This window comes from Cervus elaphus, chromosome 11 (assembly GCF_910594005.1).
Source record: "Cervus elaphus chromosome 11, mCerEla1.1, whole genome shotgun sequence".
Classification (NCBI taxonomy): Eukaryota; Metazoa; Chordata; class Mammalia; order Artiodactyla; family Cervidae; genus Cervus; species Cervus elaphus.
Genome location: NC_057825.1, coordinates 9,092,897 through 9,109,859, shown reverse-complemented (window position 1 = coordinate 9,109,859; position 16,963 = coordinate 9,092,897). Strand labels below are relative to the sequence as shown.

The 16,963-nt window shown below is 47.9% G+C and overlaps 1 protein-coding gene across 9 annotated transcripts in view; it reads left to right on the top strand.

The window, feature by feature from the left end:
* The window catches only part of RALGPS1 (Ral GEF with PH domain and SH3 binding motif 1), a 298,169-nt gene that overhangs the window by 95,403 nt on the left and 185,803 nt on the right, over positions 1–16,963 (top strand). For all 9 annotated transcript variants that reach the window (XM_043916818.1, XM_043916823.1, XM_043916822.1 and 6 more), the window contains exon 6: positions 10,278–10,361. In XM_043916818.1, coding sequence (XP_043772753.1) covers positions 10,278–10,361 — 84 coding nt within the window. The remainder of the gene's footprint in view (positions 1–10,277; positions 10,362–16,963) is intronic.

Below are 16,963 nucleotides of genomic sequence, written 5' to 3'. Positions count from 1 at the left end.
GGACAGCTGGTTCCAATTGTGCCGAGCTGCACAGCCCTTGGGCTGGAAAGGTTTGCATCATCCTCACGACCCTCAGTCTACATGTTTGCTCAGCAGACGGTAGTCTGAGGACTTGATGAAACAGTAGCAACTGTGAACGCATGGCTTTATCGAAACGAATAGAAGCTGAAAAAGTGGATCCCTTCTATTCGGTCAGTGACCCCTACCCTGAACACGCACCCCAGTTCCGCAGAAGGCACCCGTTTGTCCCTAGCGACTCTTTCCCCTCTGTGGCCTGCCTGGCCAGGGCTTCTGAGCCCTGTGGAGGCCCTCGTGGCCTCCCTCCCTGGCCAGCCTCCTCCTCTTCTCCACGCACAGCCTCCCAGCAGGTGTTTGTTTCAGATTACTAAAGTGGCTGGCTCTCACATGAGGAAAGGACCGCTGCCTGTGTACGAGGCGAGACAGCAGCACAGCACGGAGCCCCTGACAGGGAGGCGGGTTCACTGCGCCACCTCGTCGGGAAAACCCACCCCGCGCGCCGCGTGAGGCTTGGACCTGCTCTGCCGGTCCCTCCATGGTCCTTCCGTCCCACTCAGAGTCTGCGCCAGTCTCTCCCTGCCCTGCAAGCCTCCACCCCCTACCTTCCCACACCGTCTCCTCCCATCTCCAGCCTCACTGCCCACCTGTCAGAGCTTCCAGGGCCTTCACACTTGTGCTTCCCTCCTGGAACTCTCAGTCTGGAACCCTCTCCCAGGTCCTCCGGAGCTTGCTGCTGACCTCGTTCACGGTCTCCACTCCAGCTGGTTTACCGGCCAGGCGTCCCGAGGCATCTGCTCCAGTATTCCATTCCTTTATCCTGGTTAACATTTTTTTCAAAGGATATATCATCGTCTGACTTAGCACAGATTTCTCATCTCTCTTCCCTCCCATGGAACTTAGAAAGCAGGAGCATGTTTGTTTGGTCCTTTGCTGTTTTGTTTGGTCCATTGCTGGTCCTTTAACTCTGATATCAGATGAATGTAGATGCGTTTCATAGACCGTCAGTTACTGTTGTCTCTTCCTCATCTCTTTCCCTTCCTTCTTCATCCTTTCTTGTCACTCTCCTTCCCTGTCTTTCTCCTTCTTCTCCTGCTCCTTCTCCCAAGAAAGAGCTAAAGATGCCTCTCTCTCTCCGCTGACATCACTCAGAAGACTCCACTCTAGGAAAGGCTTTTTAGGGCTTCAACCTTCAGAAACAAAGCAGGAAAGTGCAGTTGCCCTTTGTTGTCTTGAGTCTTCCCTCCCCTCTTCCCTCATCCCTCCCTTTCTCTTTTCCTTTCCTTCCTTTCTTCCGTCCTTGCCTCCTCTGGCCTTTCCTCCTCCCATTTTCTCTTCCTTCCATTTTTCATAGCAGCTGATTTTGTCCCAGTGAGGATTTAAGGCAGCAAGGCAGGAGCCCTGTTGGTGGAACTTTTCCGCCACCCCAGTTAGCAGCTCTCCTCTGGGCTTCATTTGGGTAAAGCTCTACCATTTCCTGTAGGACAGACATGCTTCCTGAAGGTCCAGATGGTCGCGATTGGATAGGCACACTCCTTCAGAAGATACAGGTCATGTGAAAACTATGTTGTTTATGTTGACACTTTATGTCATAGATGTTGACCCTGACAGGTTATCAGCAGGTTATAAGTTTATAAAAACTTTGTAATTTGAGTGTTTACTCAACTGTTAAAATTTTATTTTAGAAAGTTACAGTGTGTAATATTGTAACATGTCACCTATTAAAGTTTGTTTCAAAGTCATCATTTCTTGATATTCTGATAGTGGAGAAGAGCTTATAAAGCAAGGCTTTTGATCTTTTACCCCAGTCCTCTCCCCAGAGGATTCTCTTCCACTGGTTTTTTGGGAACTTTATTTGGTGCCCTGAAACCTCTGTTTCTTGTTTCATCAGCTTTATGTGTCCGTTGACTGTTTCTTGTTTCATCAGCTTTATGTGTCCGTTGACTGCTCCCTTCCTATGCTTCTCCTTTTCGTCTCCACTGACCACCTCTGTCAGCTATATGTTTACATCGTCAAATGAATTAACATTCTGACATTTTACAGCTGCACCAAGTCCTCCAGCCTTTCCTTAGGTTGACTTTAAAAGTTGCAAACCAACAGGCGGCATTCATTTCACTTCTGTGGCCCCAGATGTCATTTGGGGCCAAGCCAGGTGGCATGCCAGCGTTGCACTTCATTTTCTAACGACCCAGGGCCATTCCAGGAGAGAATATGCCTCACATCAAGGACCCATAGATTCTCTTTTCTTTTTATCCATCAATTGTGTAATATTGGAGAAAAAATAGAATATTTAAATGTGTGCAACTATTAAAATATAGAATATGTAAACATTTTAAATACATACTATTTAAATGTACATATACTAGTTAAGAGCTTCCCAGGTGGCTCAGTGGTAAAGAATCTGCCTGCCAATGTAGGAGACTCGGGTTTGATTCCTGAGTTGGGACGATCCCCTGGAGAAGGAAATGGCTACCCACTCCAGTATTCTTGCCTGGAAAATTCCATGGACCGAGGAGCCTGGCAGACTACAATCCATGGGGTTGCAAAGAGTTGAATGTGACTGAACAACTGAACTGAACTGAACAACTGAGCACCTAATACCTGGTTCCTCCATATCCAGGATTATGAATCTGAAGATTCAACCAACTGCAGATCATGTTCAGTTCAGTTCAGTTCAGTCTCTCAGTTGTGTCTGACTCTGCTATCCCATGAATTGGAGCACGCCAGGCCTCCCTGTCTGTCACCAACTCCCGGAGTTTACTCAAACCCATGTCCATTGAGTCAGTGATGCCATCCAGCCATCTCATCCTCTGTTGTTCCCTTCTCCTCCTGCCCCCAATCCCTCCCAGCATCAGGGTCTTTTCCAATGAGTCAACTCTTCACATGAGGTGGCCAAAGTATTGGAGTTTCAGCTTTAGCATCAGTCCTTCCAGTGAACACCCAGGACTGATCTCCTTTAAGATGGACTGGTTGGATCTCCTTGCAGTCCAAGGGACTCTCAAGAGTCTTCTCCAACACCATAGTTCAAAAGCATTAATTTTTCAGCACTCGGTTTTTTTCACAGTCCAACTCTCACATCCATACATGATCACTGGAAAAACCATAGCCTTGACTAGATGAACCTTTGTTGGCAAAATAATGTCTCTGCTTTTTAATATGCTATCTAGGTTGGTCATAACTTACCTTCCAAGGAGTAAGCATCTTTTAATTTCATGGCTGCAATCACTATCTGCAGTGATTTTGGAGCCCCAAAAAATAAAGTCTGATACTGTTCCCACTGTCTTCCCATCTATTTCCCATGAAGTGATGGGACCAGATGCCATGATCTTAGTTTTTCTGAATGTTGAGCTTTAAGCCAACTTTTTCACTCTCCTCTTTAACTTTCATCAAGAGGCTTTTTAGTTCCTCCTCACTTTCTGCCATAAGGGTGGTGTCATCTGCATATCTGAGGTTATTGATATTTCTCCTGGCAATCTTGATTCCAGCTTGTGCTTCTTCCAGCCCAGCGTTTCTCATGATGTACTCTGCATATAAGTTAAATAAATCTGTGTAAAAGTAGACCTATGCAATTCAAACTTGTGTTGTTCAAAGGTCACATGTACTATGCTTTTTTCCTATGCTATATACGTACTATGATAAAGGTTAATTTATAAATTAGGCACAGTAGGAGATTAACAGCAATAACCAATAATAAATAGAACAATTTTAACAAGATGCTGTACTAAAAGTTAGGTGAATATGGTGTCTCTCAAAATCTTGTATAGATTTAATGTCTTTTCTATCTTAGCTAAGCACGTACCGTGCACTGTGGCTATATCTTTTGTAGTTTGAAGGGCAACAGCAAAACTAGCATGAACATCTTTCTCCTTCACAATTCCACAGCTAGAAGATTTGTTCTTACTGTAGACCTTAGCAACCTCAATGTATTTTTTTTTCTATCTTTATTAAGTCAAGAACTTTCACCTTTTCATTTAAAGAAGAAGTACTTTACAGCTTCTTTTTGGTGTATCCCAATCGCCAGCATCACTCCTCCTGTGCTTTGGGGCCATTATTATCATTATTTTTTTTCTTTTCCTTTTTTTTGGTTGCACTGTGTGACATGTGGAATCTAAGTTCTCTGGCCAGGGGTTGAAGTGCAAGCTCAGAGTCTTAACCACTGGACCAACAGGAAGATCCCTGGGCCTTATTAAGTATAAGGGTTACTTGAACACAAACCCTGCAAGACCACGACAATCAGTCTAATAACTGAGCCCACTACTCAGGGACTAATGAACGGGCAGGACACGGTGGACCAAAGGATGATTCATGTCCTGAGCCCGGCAGAGCTGGAGGGCATAAGATGTCATCACCCTTCAGAACGGTGCACGATTTAAAACGTGCAAATTGTTTATCTCGGGCATTTTCCGTTTAATATGTTCGGATCTGCAGGTAACTGAAACTGTAGAAGGTGAAATTGCGGATGAGGTAGGCAGGACTACCGTTCTCTCACGGAACCACCACGATCCAGGGTGAGAACTCACCTAGCTGCTCAAAACTCCTCTGTGCCCCGTTCCCTGTGCCACCGGCAGTCGGTGATCTGGTTTCTGCCCCTGTAGTTCTCACCTTTCTCAGAATGTCGTAAAAGTGGAATCCTATAATATTTTTCTGTTTGATTCCTTTCACTTAGCATAGTTTTTGACATTCTTCTGTGCTGATGCCTGTATCAGTAGTTTATACATTTTATTGCTGAGTAGTGGTTGATTATAACAGTGGATCACAATTTGTTTTCCCCTTCACCAACTGATGGAAATCTGGGTTGTTTTCGGTTTGAGAAAACTGAGATAAACTTGCACACATTTCTTTTGTGTGTGGACAGATGTTTGCTTTAGTGAGATTGCTGAGTCATCTGCTAAATGTATGCTTAAAATGAAAAAGAAACTGCTAGGAGCTTCCCTGATGGACCAGTGAGTAAGACTCTGTGTTCCCAATGCAGGGGGCCTGGGTTCAATCTCTGGTCAGGGAACTAGATCCCACATCCTGCAACTAAGAGTTTACATGCCGAAACTCAAGATCCTGCATGCCGCAGCTAAGACTTGGCACAGCCAAAAAAAAAAAAAAAAGATTATTTTTTTAAAAAAGAAACTCCCAAATGGCTCTACCATTTTGCATTCCCAGCAATGAAGTATGAGAGCTCTGAAATGCCTTGTTCCTTAGACCCCTACTGCCAACCCCCAAACTGATGCTGTCTCCCCCCACTGCCTCAGTGGGTCACCCACTTCCTGGGGTGCTTCTAAAACTCCTTTGACTGGTGTGTGACTGTCCCACTGGTTCTTCTGAAGATTGTTTCAGAGGGCAGGATGGGAGGGATGCGGAGAAACATGGAGAGAGGAAGAAGGGGAAAAGATTGCCATTGAGCAAGATGGTAATGTGGTGTCACTGGCTGGTGCCCACTGGTGGTGGTCCCTGAGGTCAGATTTAGTGACCTTTCCTTGAGGTGGTACATTTTCCACGTGGGCATGTTTTAGGAATGTAATTTGGAGAAGATTGTAGTTAGAATTAACCTCATGCATGGAAGGGCCTTGTGTGGCTGCCTGTGTCACAGTGGCTTAGATCCTGTGGGGGTCTTCTGGGAGAATTTTGTCCCCTTTCCCAGATCTCCTCTTCCAGGGCCTTACCTCATTGACCCCAGACACAGTCAGGTCAGGCCTTTCTCAGGCCACCTCAGGGCATCTGACTCCTAAAACCCCAAGCACAAAGCTGGTGGCCAGAGAAGCTTCCAGGGCAAGCGGAGGCCAGTGTTGACTCTTGTTATCACCTGAGAATGCTTACAGATTGCAGTATTAAGACAACATTGTTTTTACACTGGCTAGGGACTTTTTCCATGGACAGTTTGTTATAAACACTGTCCTTTGTTTTATTGAATGTCTAAATGATTTTCATGTCTTTAGGTGTTCTTTATTTAAGGCAGCTGATCAGACACCCTTTTGGTTCTGGGCCTTCTGATTTTGGGGTGCCTGTGGGAAGCCAAGGAAGGTGTGGCCAGGAGGTGGCTGACTCTACTTGTCTGGAGTCAGAAAAGAAACTTGGGCTGGACACGGGCGTGTGCTGGAAGCCATGGGAAAGTGTGATCTTCCTGAAAGGGATGCAGACACCTTCTTGGAAAGTGACCTTGGACAGGTTTAGACAAGGCTTGGGAGACATGGGGAGCTTCCCTGGCGGCTCAGATGGTAAAGAATCTGCCTGCAATGCAGGAGACCCGGGTTCGGTCCCTGGGTTGGGAAGATCCCCTGGAGAAGGAAATGGCAACCCACTCCAGTATTCTTGCCTGGAGAATTCCATGGACAGAGGAGCCTGCTGGGCTACAGTTCATGGGGTCTCAGAGAGTTGATCCCATGACTTAGTGACTAACACTTTCACTATGTGGGGGACATGTGTCAGAAAAGAACAAAGCAACTGAAAAAACAGCTGGGAATGGCAGGGGGGAGGGGCGCAGGAGGTGAGAATTCAACCAGGAGAACACAGGGCTGAGGGGCGAGGACAGAGAGTGGAAAACATCAGAGGGGGTTCCCCGCCAGGGGATCAAGAAGGAGGTGGCCAGGAATGCTTTCAAGAGATGTGCCTGGAAAGGGAAGAAAGAGAGTGAGTGGAAGCTGGAGGAGCCGGAGGTCTGGAAAAGATGGCCTTGGTTATTACTGTCAAGGTGATATGTCATCACCATTGTTATTATTAGCTGGAGAGGCTTATGCTAAGCCTCTTAAAATGCTAGCAGGAAAGAAACTGGAGAGGAAGAGATTTGAAGATACAGGTACCAGAGGAGGCATCAGAGCAAGACTTCTGAGCAGGGAAGGCAAGGGAGCCAGAGCCCAGATGAGTCCCAGGGAGACAGGACCTCTCTTTCACTGAAGCCCGAGGAAGGGAGAGGAGGCAGGTTATTTAGTGGCAGAAAGTTTCTGCCTGATAAACCCAGGGAAACAGCCGCATGGTGGAGGAGAGGTGCTCCAGGAAGCTGGCGAGGACTGACCAGGTTCTCCCTGTCCTTTCCTGTCCAGTGGACCTTGGCAGAGAGCTCAGAACCAGGGGCAGCCTGGGCAAGATCAGGGCCCCATGCAGCCTGGGGACAGCAGCCTGGCTTTCTAGCATGCAGGCTACAAGGGCCTTACCAGCCTCAGCCCAGCCCCTCGTCTCCCTTCCAGAACCAGCCCCGTCTCCTCTGGTCAATTTTAAGTTAATTATGCTCAAATCAGTTCCGTAGCATAGACCTTTTTTAGGCATTAGTGACTGGAGGAGTGTTGCTCTATTACTTCACATTTTCCAAACCCGCTTCGCACAGATGGAATCTCTTGTATTCCAATAAGGCCAAACACAGAAGAGGAATAGTGCCAAAGAGGCTGGGCCCAGGACTTGTTTTAGTGCAGTTAGAATCGTCTTATGTCGTTTGACATCTTGATAAATCTCTCTGCACTGGTTTTGGGAGATTTCAGCAGCGAGGGAGGCTCATGCCCTGTGCATTCCCCAGATGAATCCACTGTGAGCCAGACCTGCGCCCTGCGTGTCCCCTCCTTTGTCGGGCTTTGTCTCTCTTGGTCTTCACCACAGTTCTGTAGAGTTAGTCTCAGCATCCCTCTCTTCTTCCTCCGTCTCAATGAAACTGATGCCAGGAAAGCGGTCCCCAGGGAAAAGAGTGACAGGGTTGGGATTCGGAGGAAAGAAAGGACTCTCTCTCTTTTATCAAGGAATCTGTCATACCTAGTGTTTTGCCCTGTTGAGGTTTTAATTTTGAATATGACATGTCTTGTAGCATGAGAGGGTCCAAGAATTGCACATAGTTTTCATTTATTTATTTATTTTAAAAAGTATTTATTTATTTGGCCATGCTGGGTCTTAGTTGTGGCGTGTGGGATCTAGTTCCCTGACCAGGGATTGAACTCAGACCCCCTGCATTGGGAGCGCAGCGTCTTAGCCGCGGGACCACCAGGGAAGTCCCCACATTCAGTTTTTAAATCCAGGTCTTAGGAATGGTCAAATCAAGCAAATTTGGGGCAGATGTATTAAGTACCTGCTTTGGTTCCTGCCTGCATGACATCAGCAAAATGAAAGAGAAATAATGATAGATTTTTGTTAGTAATTCAAGACAGCAGTGAGAGCACATATGGAATAAAGAAGGGAGTGTTTGGAGTTAAAGTCATGTCTCACCAGCACGTGGCTGACCCTGGGAAGAGGAGGGGGGTGACCTTTATCAAGTAATTGCTACATGCCAGGTGCCCTGTGTGCACTTTAATCTAACTTACCTGTTCTCAAGAGCTTCGCGGGTAAATATACCATCATACCCATTTCAAGATGAGAAAATTGAGGTTCTTCTCAGAATGCAGCTGATAGGTGGAGGGCAGGCTCTGACCTCGGTCTGTCTGTTAGGTCCACACTGCTCCCTTTAAGGATGCCTTCCTATGTTACTTATGGTGTGAAAATAAGACCCAAGCTCTGAGTTAAATGAGCACTTACACACATGCAGTGTGCATCCCCCTCCTATGGATATGTATATAACTTCTGCTGTTTATAAAAGAATTCAGGAAGAAACAGGGGGGGAACTGTCACCAGCAATTGGGTGACAATCAGTCCTTGAACATCAGTTTTACAAATTCTCTTTTCTATCAGATTATAGCCCATACATTTCAGAGCTGGCTTTAGGGTCCACCTGAGAGAGAAGCCCTTGCCTTCACAATTGTACTTCAGAAGGGCAGTGATGACATCTGCAGACGGATGGAAGCATGTGTTCTAAAGTGGGGTGGTGGGAGGGCTCAGTGGCGCAGAGGTAGGTCAAGTATACATTTGGAAAGAAACTCAGATATACATTTCAGAACAAGGAGAATCATGGTAAACAGAGGTAAACTCTGTGGCTCAGAGACTCATGTCTGCTTGTGAAAAGAAGGGGAGCAGAAGGGGAGCCAAGGCTTCCCTAGTAGCTCAGCTGCAAAGAATCCGCCCGCCTGCAATGCAGGAGACTCCGGTTAGATTCCTGGGTCAGGAAGATCCAGTGGAGAAGGGATAGGCTACTCACTCCAGTATTCTTGGGTTTCCCTGGTGGCTCAACTGGTAACGAATCTGCCCGCAATGCGGGAGACCTGGGTTCGATGCCTGGGTTGGGAAGATTCCCTGGAGAAGGGAACGGCTACCAAATTAATGGACTTCTGGTAGCTCAGCTGGTAAAGAATCCTCCTGTAATGCAGGAGACCTGGGTTTGATCTCTGCGTCGGGGAGATCCCCTGGAGAAAGGATAGGTTACCCACTCCAGTATTCTTAGGCTTCGCTGGTGGCTCAGCTGACAAAGAATCCACCTGCAATGCAAGAGACTCTGGCTAGATTCCTGGGTTGGGAAGATCCCCTGGAGAAGGGAATGGTGAATGGCTACCCACTCCAGTACTCTGGCCTGGAGAATTTCATGGACTGTATAGTCCGTGGGGTCGCAAAGAGTCGGACACGACTGAGTGATTTTCAGAGCATTCATTCAGAAGGATGAGTAGTGCTGAGCCCTCTTCTGTATTAAAACTGATATGGTGAGAATTCTGTGAGATAAAAAGTGAGGCTTCCTGTCCCCTGCCCACACATGGGGGGTTGTTGGTACCAGCCTCACTGATAGGTAATATTTAGGTCATTTGATTCTTCAAATTATAATGCTAAACCTGCTAGGAAAAAAGAGACAAGGCTCCTGAAGAAGATATTAAGGGCACCTCTCCTCCTGCCCCCCTTTGCTTGTGTGAGAGATAGGAGAGGCCAGCTTCAGGAAAGAATCCAAGGTCATCCAAAAGCTTCTCTGATAGCAATGGGCTTGGCCTGGGATGTTCCCTGATTCCAGGAATGGAGGATGTCCCTGGGCCAATGAGAATCTTCAGCCAGATTTTAATTTTAAGTTAGCCCTGGGAGGGGGTGGTGAATCCTGCTTATTATAACATTATAGCCTCTATCAGACAATCTGCATTAAGAAGGGACTTCTAGTCCCAGGGAGCTGGCAGAGTGGCCTTGTGGGTTGAGAATAATTTGGGCACAGAAGTCCTGAGAGATGTGGCCGGGGTTGTGGGGATAAGTAACCTGCTTCTCACCCTCGCCTCTGGGGTCCCAGGATGCCCCTGTACCTGTGGACCCAGCCCCTTTCTCCCCCACCCTGGGAGGGCACAGATGGCCAAGGTTTCAGCCCTTCCCCTCCTCTGGGCCTACATTCCAGATAGATGCCCATCTGTATTTGCATCCTCACTGGAATCACTGTTTGAAATCGACTCTGTGCTTCCTAGGAACTAGCCAGCTGTGGATGGAGTAAGAAGGAGAAACATAGTCTCGCCCCCAACGTCGTGGCCTTTACCCGGAGGTTTAACCAGGTAAGCACACCCCTTGCACGTGCGCGTGCAGATAGCATTCTGTTGTCCCCCGTAGGCTGGGAGCCCCTGGCCCCAGTCCAAACCCCTCTTCCTGAACCCCCCACGTTCATCCATGCTTGTGCCATCACAGTCCTTTCTCACACAACAGATGGAATTGAACACATCTTTTCTGTATTTAAATCATTTCAGTGGCTTCCAGTTCCACTGAAGCTAAGGTTCTCCGAGCACCTTAATGTGCCCTGCAAGGTCCTGCATGGTGGGCATGGCTTCTGTCCACCCCTCCGACCTCATCTCTTGTCCCTCCCCTCTATGATCTTCGGCCTTCCTGGCCTTCCTCTTTCCTGCCGAATCACGTCTCAGTCCCGTGAGGCCCCCATTCGGCTGTTCTCCCTGTTCAGCTCCTGACTAGATCTCACCCTCTCCAGGAGTCTTCCATGAATCCCCGTCGGTGTAAGGGCTCCCCGTCACATGCCCCCTCGTTGCTCTTCTGCTTCTCCGTGTAGTCCCTTCCCCGTCTGTCTGCACTTTGTGTAGCTCTTTAGTCTCCATCTTGCTTGCCAGTCTGTGGGCTCCACGAGGGCAGGAACTGTGTCTGTCTTGTTCATCTCTGTTTCCCCAGCACCTCACCCAGTGTCAGCTGTATTCAGTAAGTATGTGTAGAGTGAAAGAATGAGGTGCTCAAGAAGGACTCTGTGGGAGAAGGCGAGGGTGGGATGATCTGAGAGAATAGCATTGAAACATGTATATTATCAAGTGTGAAACAGATAGCCAGCCCAGGTTGGATGCATGAGACAAGTGCTCAGAGCTGGTGCACTGGGAAGACCCAAAGGGATGGGATGGGGAGGGAGGTGGGAGGGGGGATCAGGATGAGGAACACATGTAAATCCATGGCTGATTCATGTCAATGTATAGCAAAAACCACTACAATATTGTAAAGTAATTAGCCTCCAACTAATAAAAATAAATGAAAAAAATAAAATAAAATAAAATCGCCTCTATGGCGCCACTGTAAAGAAATGTTCCTTGAATTGAATTTCTTTGAATTCCCCATGACCTGGTCACTGGCCCCACCCATGCTACTACAGACCATCGAGGCTCACTCAGAACCTTTGCTCCAGGTATGAAGCTGTATCCCCACCTAAAGGAAGGATATCAGGGACTTGGACCAACTGAGACAGGGGGGATTGGGAGGGCAGGCTTCTGATTGCTCAGACAGACCTGCCAAAACATGATCTTTGGTAGAAAGTACCCTGCAAGACCCCTTTGAATAGACCAAACCTCCAAATGGGGCTGTTGACAGCCTTTCCTCTTTGTTCTTGTTTTTCTGGTTGCAAATGAGGATAGTGGCATAGAGGTTGCACAGCGTACGTGACTGGAGCCCGGAGCGTTGGGCCTGGGTTCCCTTTGGGCCTTCCCTCCAGCTGGGCCATCCCTCTCGGAAATGCCGGGTGCTATGCATCACCATTATTCAGCCTCTCCAGCCTCAGCTGGCTACCACCCCAAGCACAGCGGGAGCCCCCAGAGAGGCACCAGCTTGTAGTCAGCTGATCAGGGCTGGAGTTCGCATTACCATTGTTTTATGAGATACAGTAGGAACTACGGAAGGCCTAGCTACATCTGCGGTAGGGACTGTACATCGTTTGTTTTGAAAAGAGAAATTCTGAAGCCTTTTGTGTTTTTGTTTTTTTTTTTACTCTTTATTTTCAAAATCTTTTCCTTTTCAACTGAGCTTAGTCTTTTAAAAACAACCAGATGTGTACACACTATCAGGGGATTCATAGTTTCCTTAGCAAAACTATTTGACTGGGAGCCAGCCGAGTCCCACCTCTGATCAGCCACAGCGCTCCCGGAGGAGGGCCACTGGGGGCTCTGATGTAATCTGCTTTGCACGCGGAGGCCAGGTCAGCTTGGCAAAGGGCAGTGTGGCTTGTTCTACAAACAGTTGTTTCGTGTCCAGCTCAGACCAAGCAAGTGAAGCGAGCCAGAAGTAAAGCTGCCTTTTCCCAAACAGGACGCTCTGAGAGATGGTCTTCCTGCCGGCCTGTGAACCGCTTAGAGAGCAGTTCCTAGACGCAGCCCTGGTACCAGCTCTGGCTTGAAAACTGGCCCATGGCCAGGCCATCAGCCACCAGGGCTGCTTTCCCTGAGATGAACTGATTGGTATCCATCCCCTCCTGGCCGACTTTCATATGTGTCAACCAGGCTGCTCCTCAGACTCCAGCTAAAGGCAAGCAGGTCACTTACCTGTCTGAGCCTGTTTCCTTGTCTGCAAATGAAAATCACGGTAGTACTCACTTTGCACAGTTGTTTCAAAAATTAAATGAGGTGATCTAGGTAGAGCTCTTAGCACAGTGTCTGTCTAGTAGGCATTCAAGTATTTTTTGGCCAGGGTGGGGAAAAATCAACTAATCTTAGTTGATTGGAAGAAGGTTGCTGGGGAATCTGAGGCTCCCTGTGGCCAAACCAGAGCCAGTGCTCTGGTCAGCCCCGGAGGACGTGCCTGCTCCTCCATGGGGCCTGCGTCCCTCAGCATTTGTTTATAGAATGGCTGGGATGGAAGAGCTGGGCTGAGTTCCCTAGGGGTCTGTTATGGGCCAGGCTTGTGCCTTGGCCCCAGGAAATTCATTGTAAAGCCAGAAGTTCTCAACCCTTTTTGAATCATGGGTTTTTTGTTTTTGTTTTTGAGAATCTGACATATCACCTATGAACCTGCCCTTAGATAAATAGACACATGTATACATTTGCATTTAAGTGAGTGCATTTAAGTTAAGTGACTGGGTTTTCTGCTGGCCCCCCACAGCCCCCTACAGCCCCCTAGTTTTTGCATGAATACTTTAGAGGACAGCAGGCTGAGAAGCTGTGGTTGCGTGGAATCCAACAGACCTGAGTGTGCATCTTAGCTGTGCGACCTGTTACCTGTATGATCTTGGCTTGTCTTTCAGCCTCTGACCTTCCTCGTTTATGAAATAGGAAGAATCATTTCAAGTAGTTTTTGAAGATCAGATGAGAATCATGGATGTAAAAGGTTTAGCTCAGCACCTGACACATAGTAAGCAAATATAATTAGCTTTAAAACAGGTGGCAGCCTCATGGGAGCTACAAGTTAAAAGGAAGGTTAGCTTTGGGCCCAAGTGCTGGCGGCAGGGTGGGGATTGTGTCCTGAAGATGAAGAATTTGGAAGAGACGGACAGGGAATTGGGAGAACTTGGTTCCAGTCTGGTCTCTGCTGCTAATCTGCTCTGAGGCCTGGACAAGTCCAAGTGTTGGTCACAAGATCCTTACATATTAACGGGGACTGGACAGGGCAGAGGTTCTCAATGCTTTGCCCGGGAGGGTGGCTTTGACTCTACTCAGGACTGATATATACACATAGTTCCTAATGATGGAAACCCCTACTGGCTCATGGAACAAATCCAGGGAGAGGTTAGACTTCACGTGTTTCAGGGGGCCTTGGGCAGTACGCTGTCTCTACCCGGAGGTCCCGCTTTCCTCTGTGCCGCCTCCCCACAAGCAGCCTCCTCCTGTCTGGTTCCGAGGCGGCTGTCAGCAGCTCCCTGTGAGGGCAGCTCCCACAGAAAAGACCTGCCTCTTTTCCATTCCATGTCCTGGACTTGATACTCCGGGGTTGATGGCCCTGGTTTGGATCCTCTGCTGTGTACCCTGACCTCATGGCCCTGACAGGAAGCAGGAGGCTCTGGCTGGCCAAGTCTCAGAAGCAGGCCTTCTGCTGGAGGCGGGTAGGGGCCTGGGCGGCAGGGAGTGAGACTGGAGGGCTGGCAGTTCCTCCAGGAAAGTCAGTGCTCGGGCAGGAAGTGGCTGAGAGTGATCGCAGGGCCCCCGCGGACCCTCTTCCCTCTTGCGCTCTTCCATCCTGCTCGGAGCTTTCCTGCTTATACCCCATCACTCTTCTAACTGCCCCCGTCCCCGCCCCTGCCCCCACCCCCCGTCATTATCCTAGTCCCTGAATGTTCCCCCTCCTTCTTGGCTTTAATCAAGACTCTTTAAAAAAAAACGTTTATTGAGCACTTAGGCTCAACTCAACTGAGTTAGACACTGTACTGAGCATTTAACCTGCATTTGATTCGTTTTCACAAAGCCCACGAAGCTGATATTTTAAACCCATTTTATGAATGAGAAAGCTGAGGTTCTAGAAAATGAAATAACTTGCTCAAAGTCACATAGCTGGTGAGTTTCTCTGTTGAAGGGCCTCCCCCATTTTTCTGAACATGACTCCAATAGATCCCCCTGGTTCTTCCAGATCTCATTTATCACAGAGCTGGGAGGCAGTGTTAGCATTTTCCCTTCCAAATGCTACCTCCAAACAACTGTTCTTTCCTCATTGTATAAACCTACTTTCATTTGAGGCTTATTGCTTCTAGCTACATTCATTTATTTATTTAATAGACATTGACTGACCATGTCCCAGGCTCTGTCTTTGGTTCAGTAAACTAGATGTAGCCCATGCTCACAATCTAGCTGGGGAGACAGAAGTAATGGAGGGGCTGACAGTCCAGGGGAATCAGTGTTAGGATGGGAAAACCAGAGGAGAGGTGTGGGCAGTAGGAAGGGAGACCAGGAGACTGGATTGGAGTCTGTCCCATTCATCCAGGTGAAGAATAGAGATGTGAAGTGGCTGGACTCAACAGAATATTGAGACCAAATGGTAGCTCTTGGTGATTGATGAGAAGTGGAGGGAGATGACAGGGAGGCGCACGGAGGGCCCCTTTGGTCCTTGGCAGCATCTCTCTTTAAAATAGTAAGCACAGAGGAGGAGCAACTGTGAGGGAGGAGATGAGAAGGGTTTGGACGTGTGAGTTCAGCTATGCAGCAGGTATCAGATGTTTGCGTCTGGGAGTCAGGGGAAAAATCCAGCATGGAGATGCAAGTATTGAATCAGCCACATCTGAAGCACAGGAGTGGATGAGATCACCCTGGGAGCAACAGAAATCCCTGTGAGAGCGGGAAGGGCAGCGGAGAGGGGGCTGAGAACGAGCAGCCTGGGGACGAGAAGATCACCCAAAAAAGGTGGTGTTTGGAAATCAGGATCTCAAGGATACGGGGATGCTACAGAATGGGTCAGTTAAAAGGACTGTAAAGGAAGTTAGCAGCACGGCGGTGGTGAGCTCAGCAGGAGCTGTTTTGTGGGGATGTGAAATAGAAGCTGAGCTGTAGCAGGCTGAGCGGTAGGAGGTATGAGGGAATGGAGACAGCAGATGTAGGCGATGCTCCCGACGAGAAAGATGAGGAGTGGCTGGAGGGGCTGAAGGCCTTCAGGGAGGTGGTAATAGTCTTTTTTTCTTTTCAGAGGAAAGAGCCTTGGGGATGTTCTTATTTTGAATGGAAGGAGCCAGTAGACCAGGAAAAATTAAAGATGAGAAGAGAGCAGGTATACATAACGAAGTGAAGTTCCGGCAAAGGTGGGAGAGGCCGGGACCTGGGCCCTCTGCATTGTAAAAGGCGAGTCTGCAGAAAGGAAAGATACAGACACAGGTCTGCTTGTAGGTGTGGTGTGAGGAGGTTCATGGCTCCTCTTTCCTCCATGGAATTGGAGGTGAAGCAGGGAAGTTTGAGGTGGTTGGGGAAAGCTTGAAAAAGCCACTCCAGGGAAAAGAGAAAACTGACCCTGGAAATATAGAAAGACTCATGGGTAGAGCCAGTGGACCAGATGAAATAGAGATTGTGGCTTTTAAAGTGGCCCCAGGGCATGAGGGTGGATGGTTTTTTTTCTAGTTGGACTTTGCAGCCAAAAGAAAGGGGCACAGGAAGGTAAGTGGTTGGATCCATCCATGATTAGCAAAGCAGATTCTTTTTGAAGGACCACAGGGCAAGGGACTGAAGTGACAAATGATAGAGGATCTGTCTGCTTTTAAGAAGGGAAGGGTTGCCAGGGACTCCAGAGTCTGGCAAGAGGCAAGAGTGGGCACAGGGGTGGGGGTGGACTCAAGGACAAAGTAAGGACTAGAAGGTTTAAGGTTATGGCCCGAGACTGGAGCTTCAGGTCTCTGATGCAGGGCAGTTCTGGGTAATTAGGAGAAGGAGGTGACTGGAGTGGTGGGTGGTAGTAGCTGCCGAGATGATAATGTGACCTTGAGGCCATGGTCTCAAGGTGATGGTCTCAGGTGATGTTGAAGTTGCCCAAAGAATAAGGCAGGGTTTGCTGTGGAGAGGAAGGCAGTGGTCCAGATGCTGATCTACCTGCTATTTCTAAAGCTTTATTTTTCCAGACTCTGAAAATCAGGGGCTGCATATATATGTAGCCTTTTCAGACTGTCTTTTCACTTAGCCATATGCCTTTAAGATTCATCCAAGTATTTTTATGGCTTGATGACTTTTTGTTTTTAAAGTGAGTACTATTCAGTGTTTGGATTTACCAGTTTGTCTATCCATTCATCTATCAAAACGACTTCCAGTTTTTTATAATTATGAATAAAACTGCTATAAACATTTATGTGGTGTTTTTTTTGGTGTGTGGACATAAGACTTCAAATAAACTGGGTAAATACCTAGGAGTACAGTTACTGGATCATGTCTGTACCATTTTGGATTCCCACCAGCAATGAATGAAAGCTTGTGTTGCGTCATATTCTTGCCAGTAATTGGTA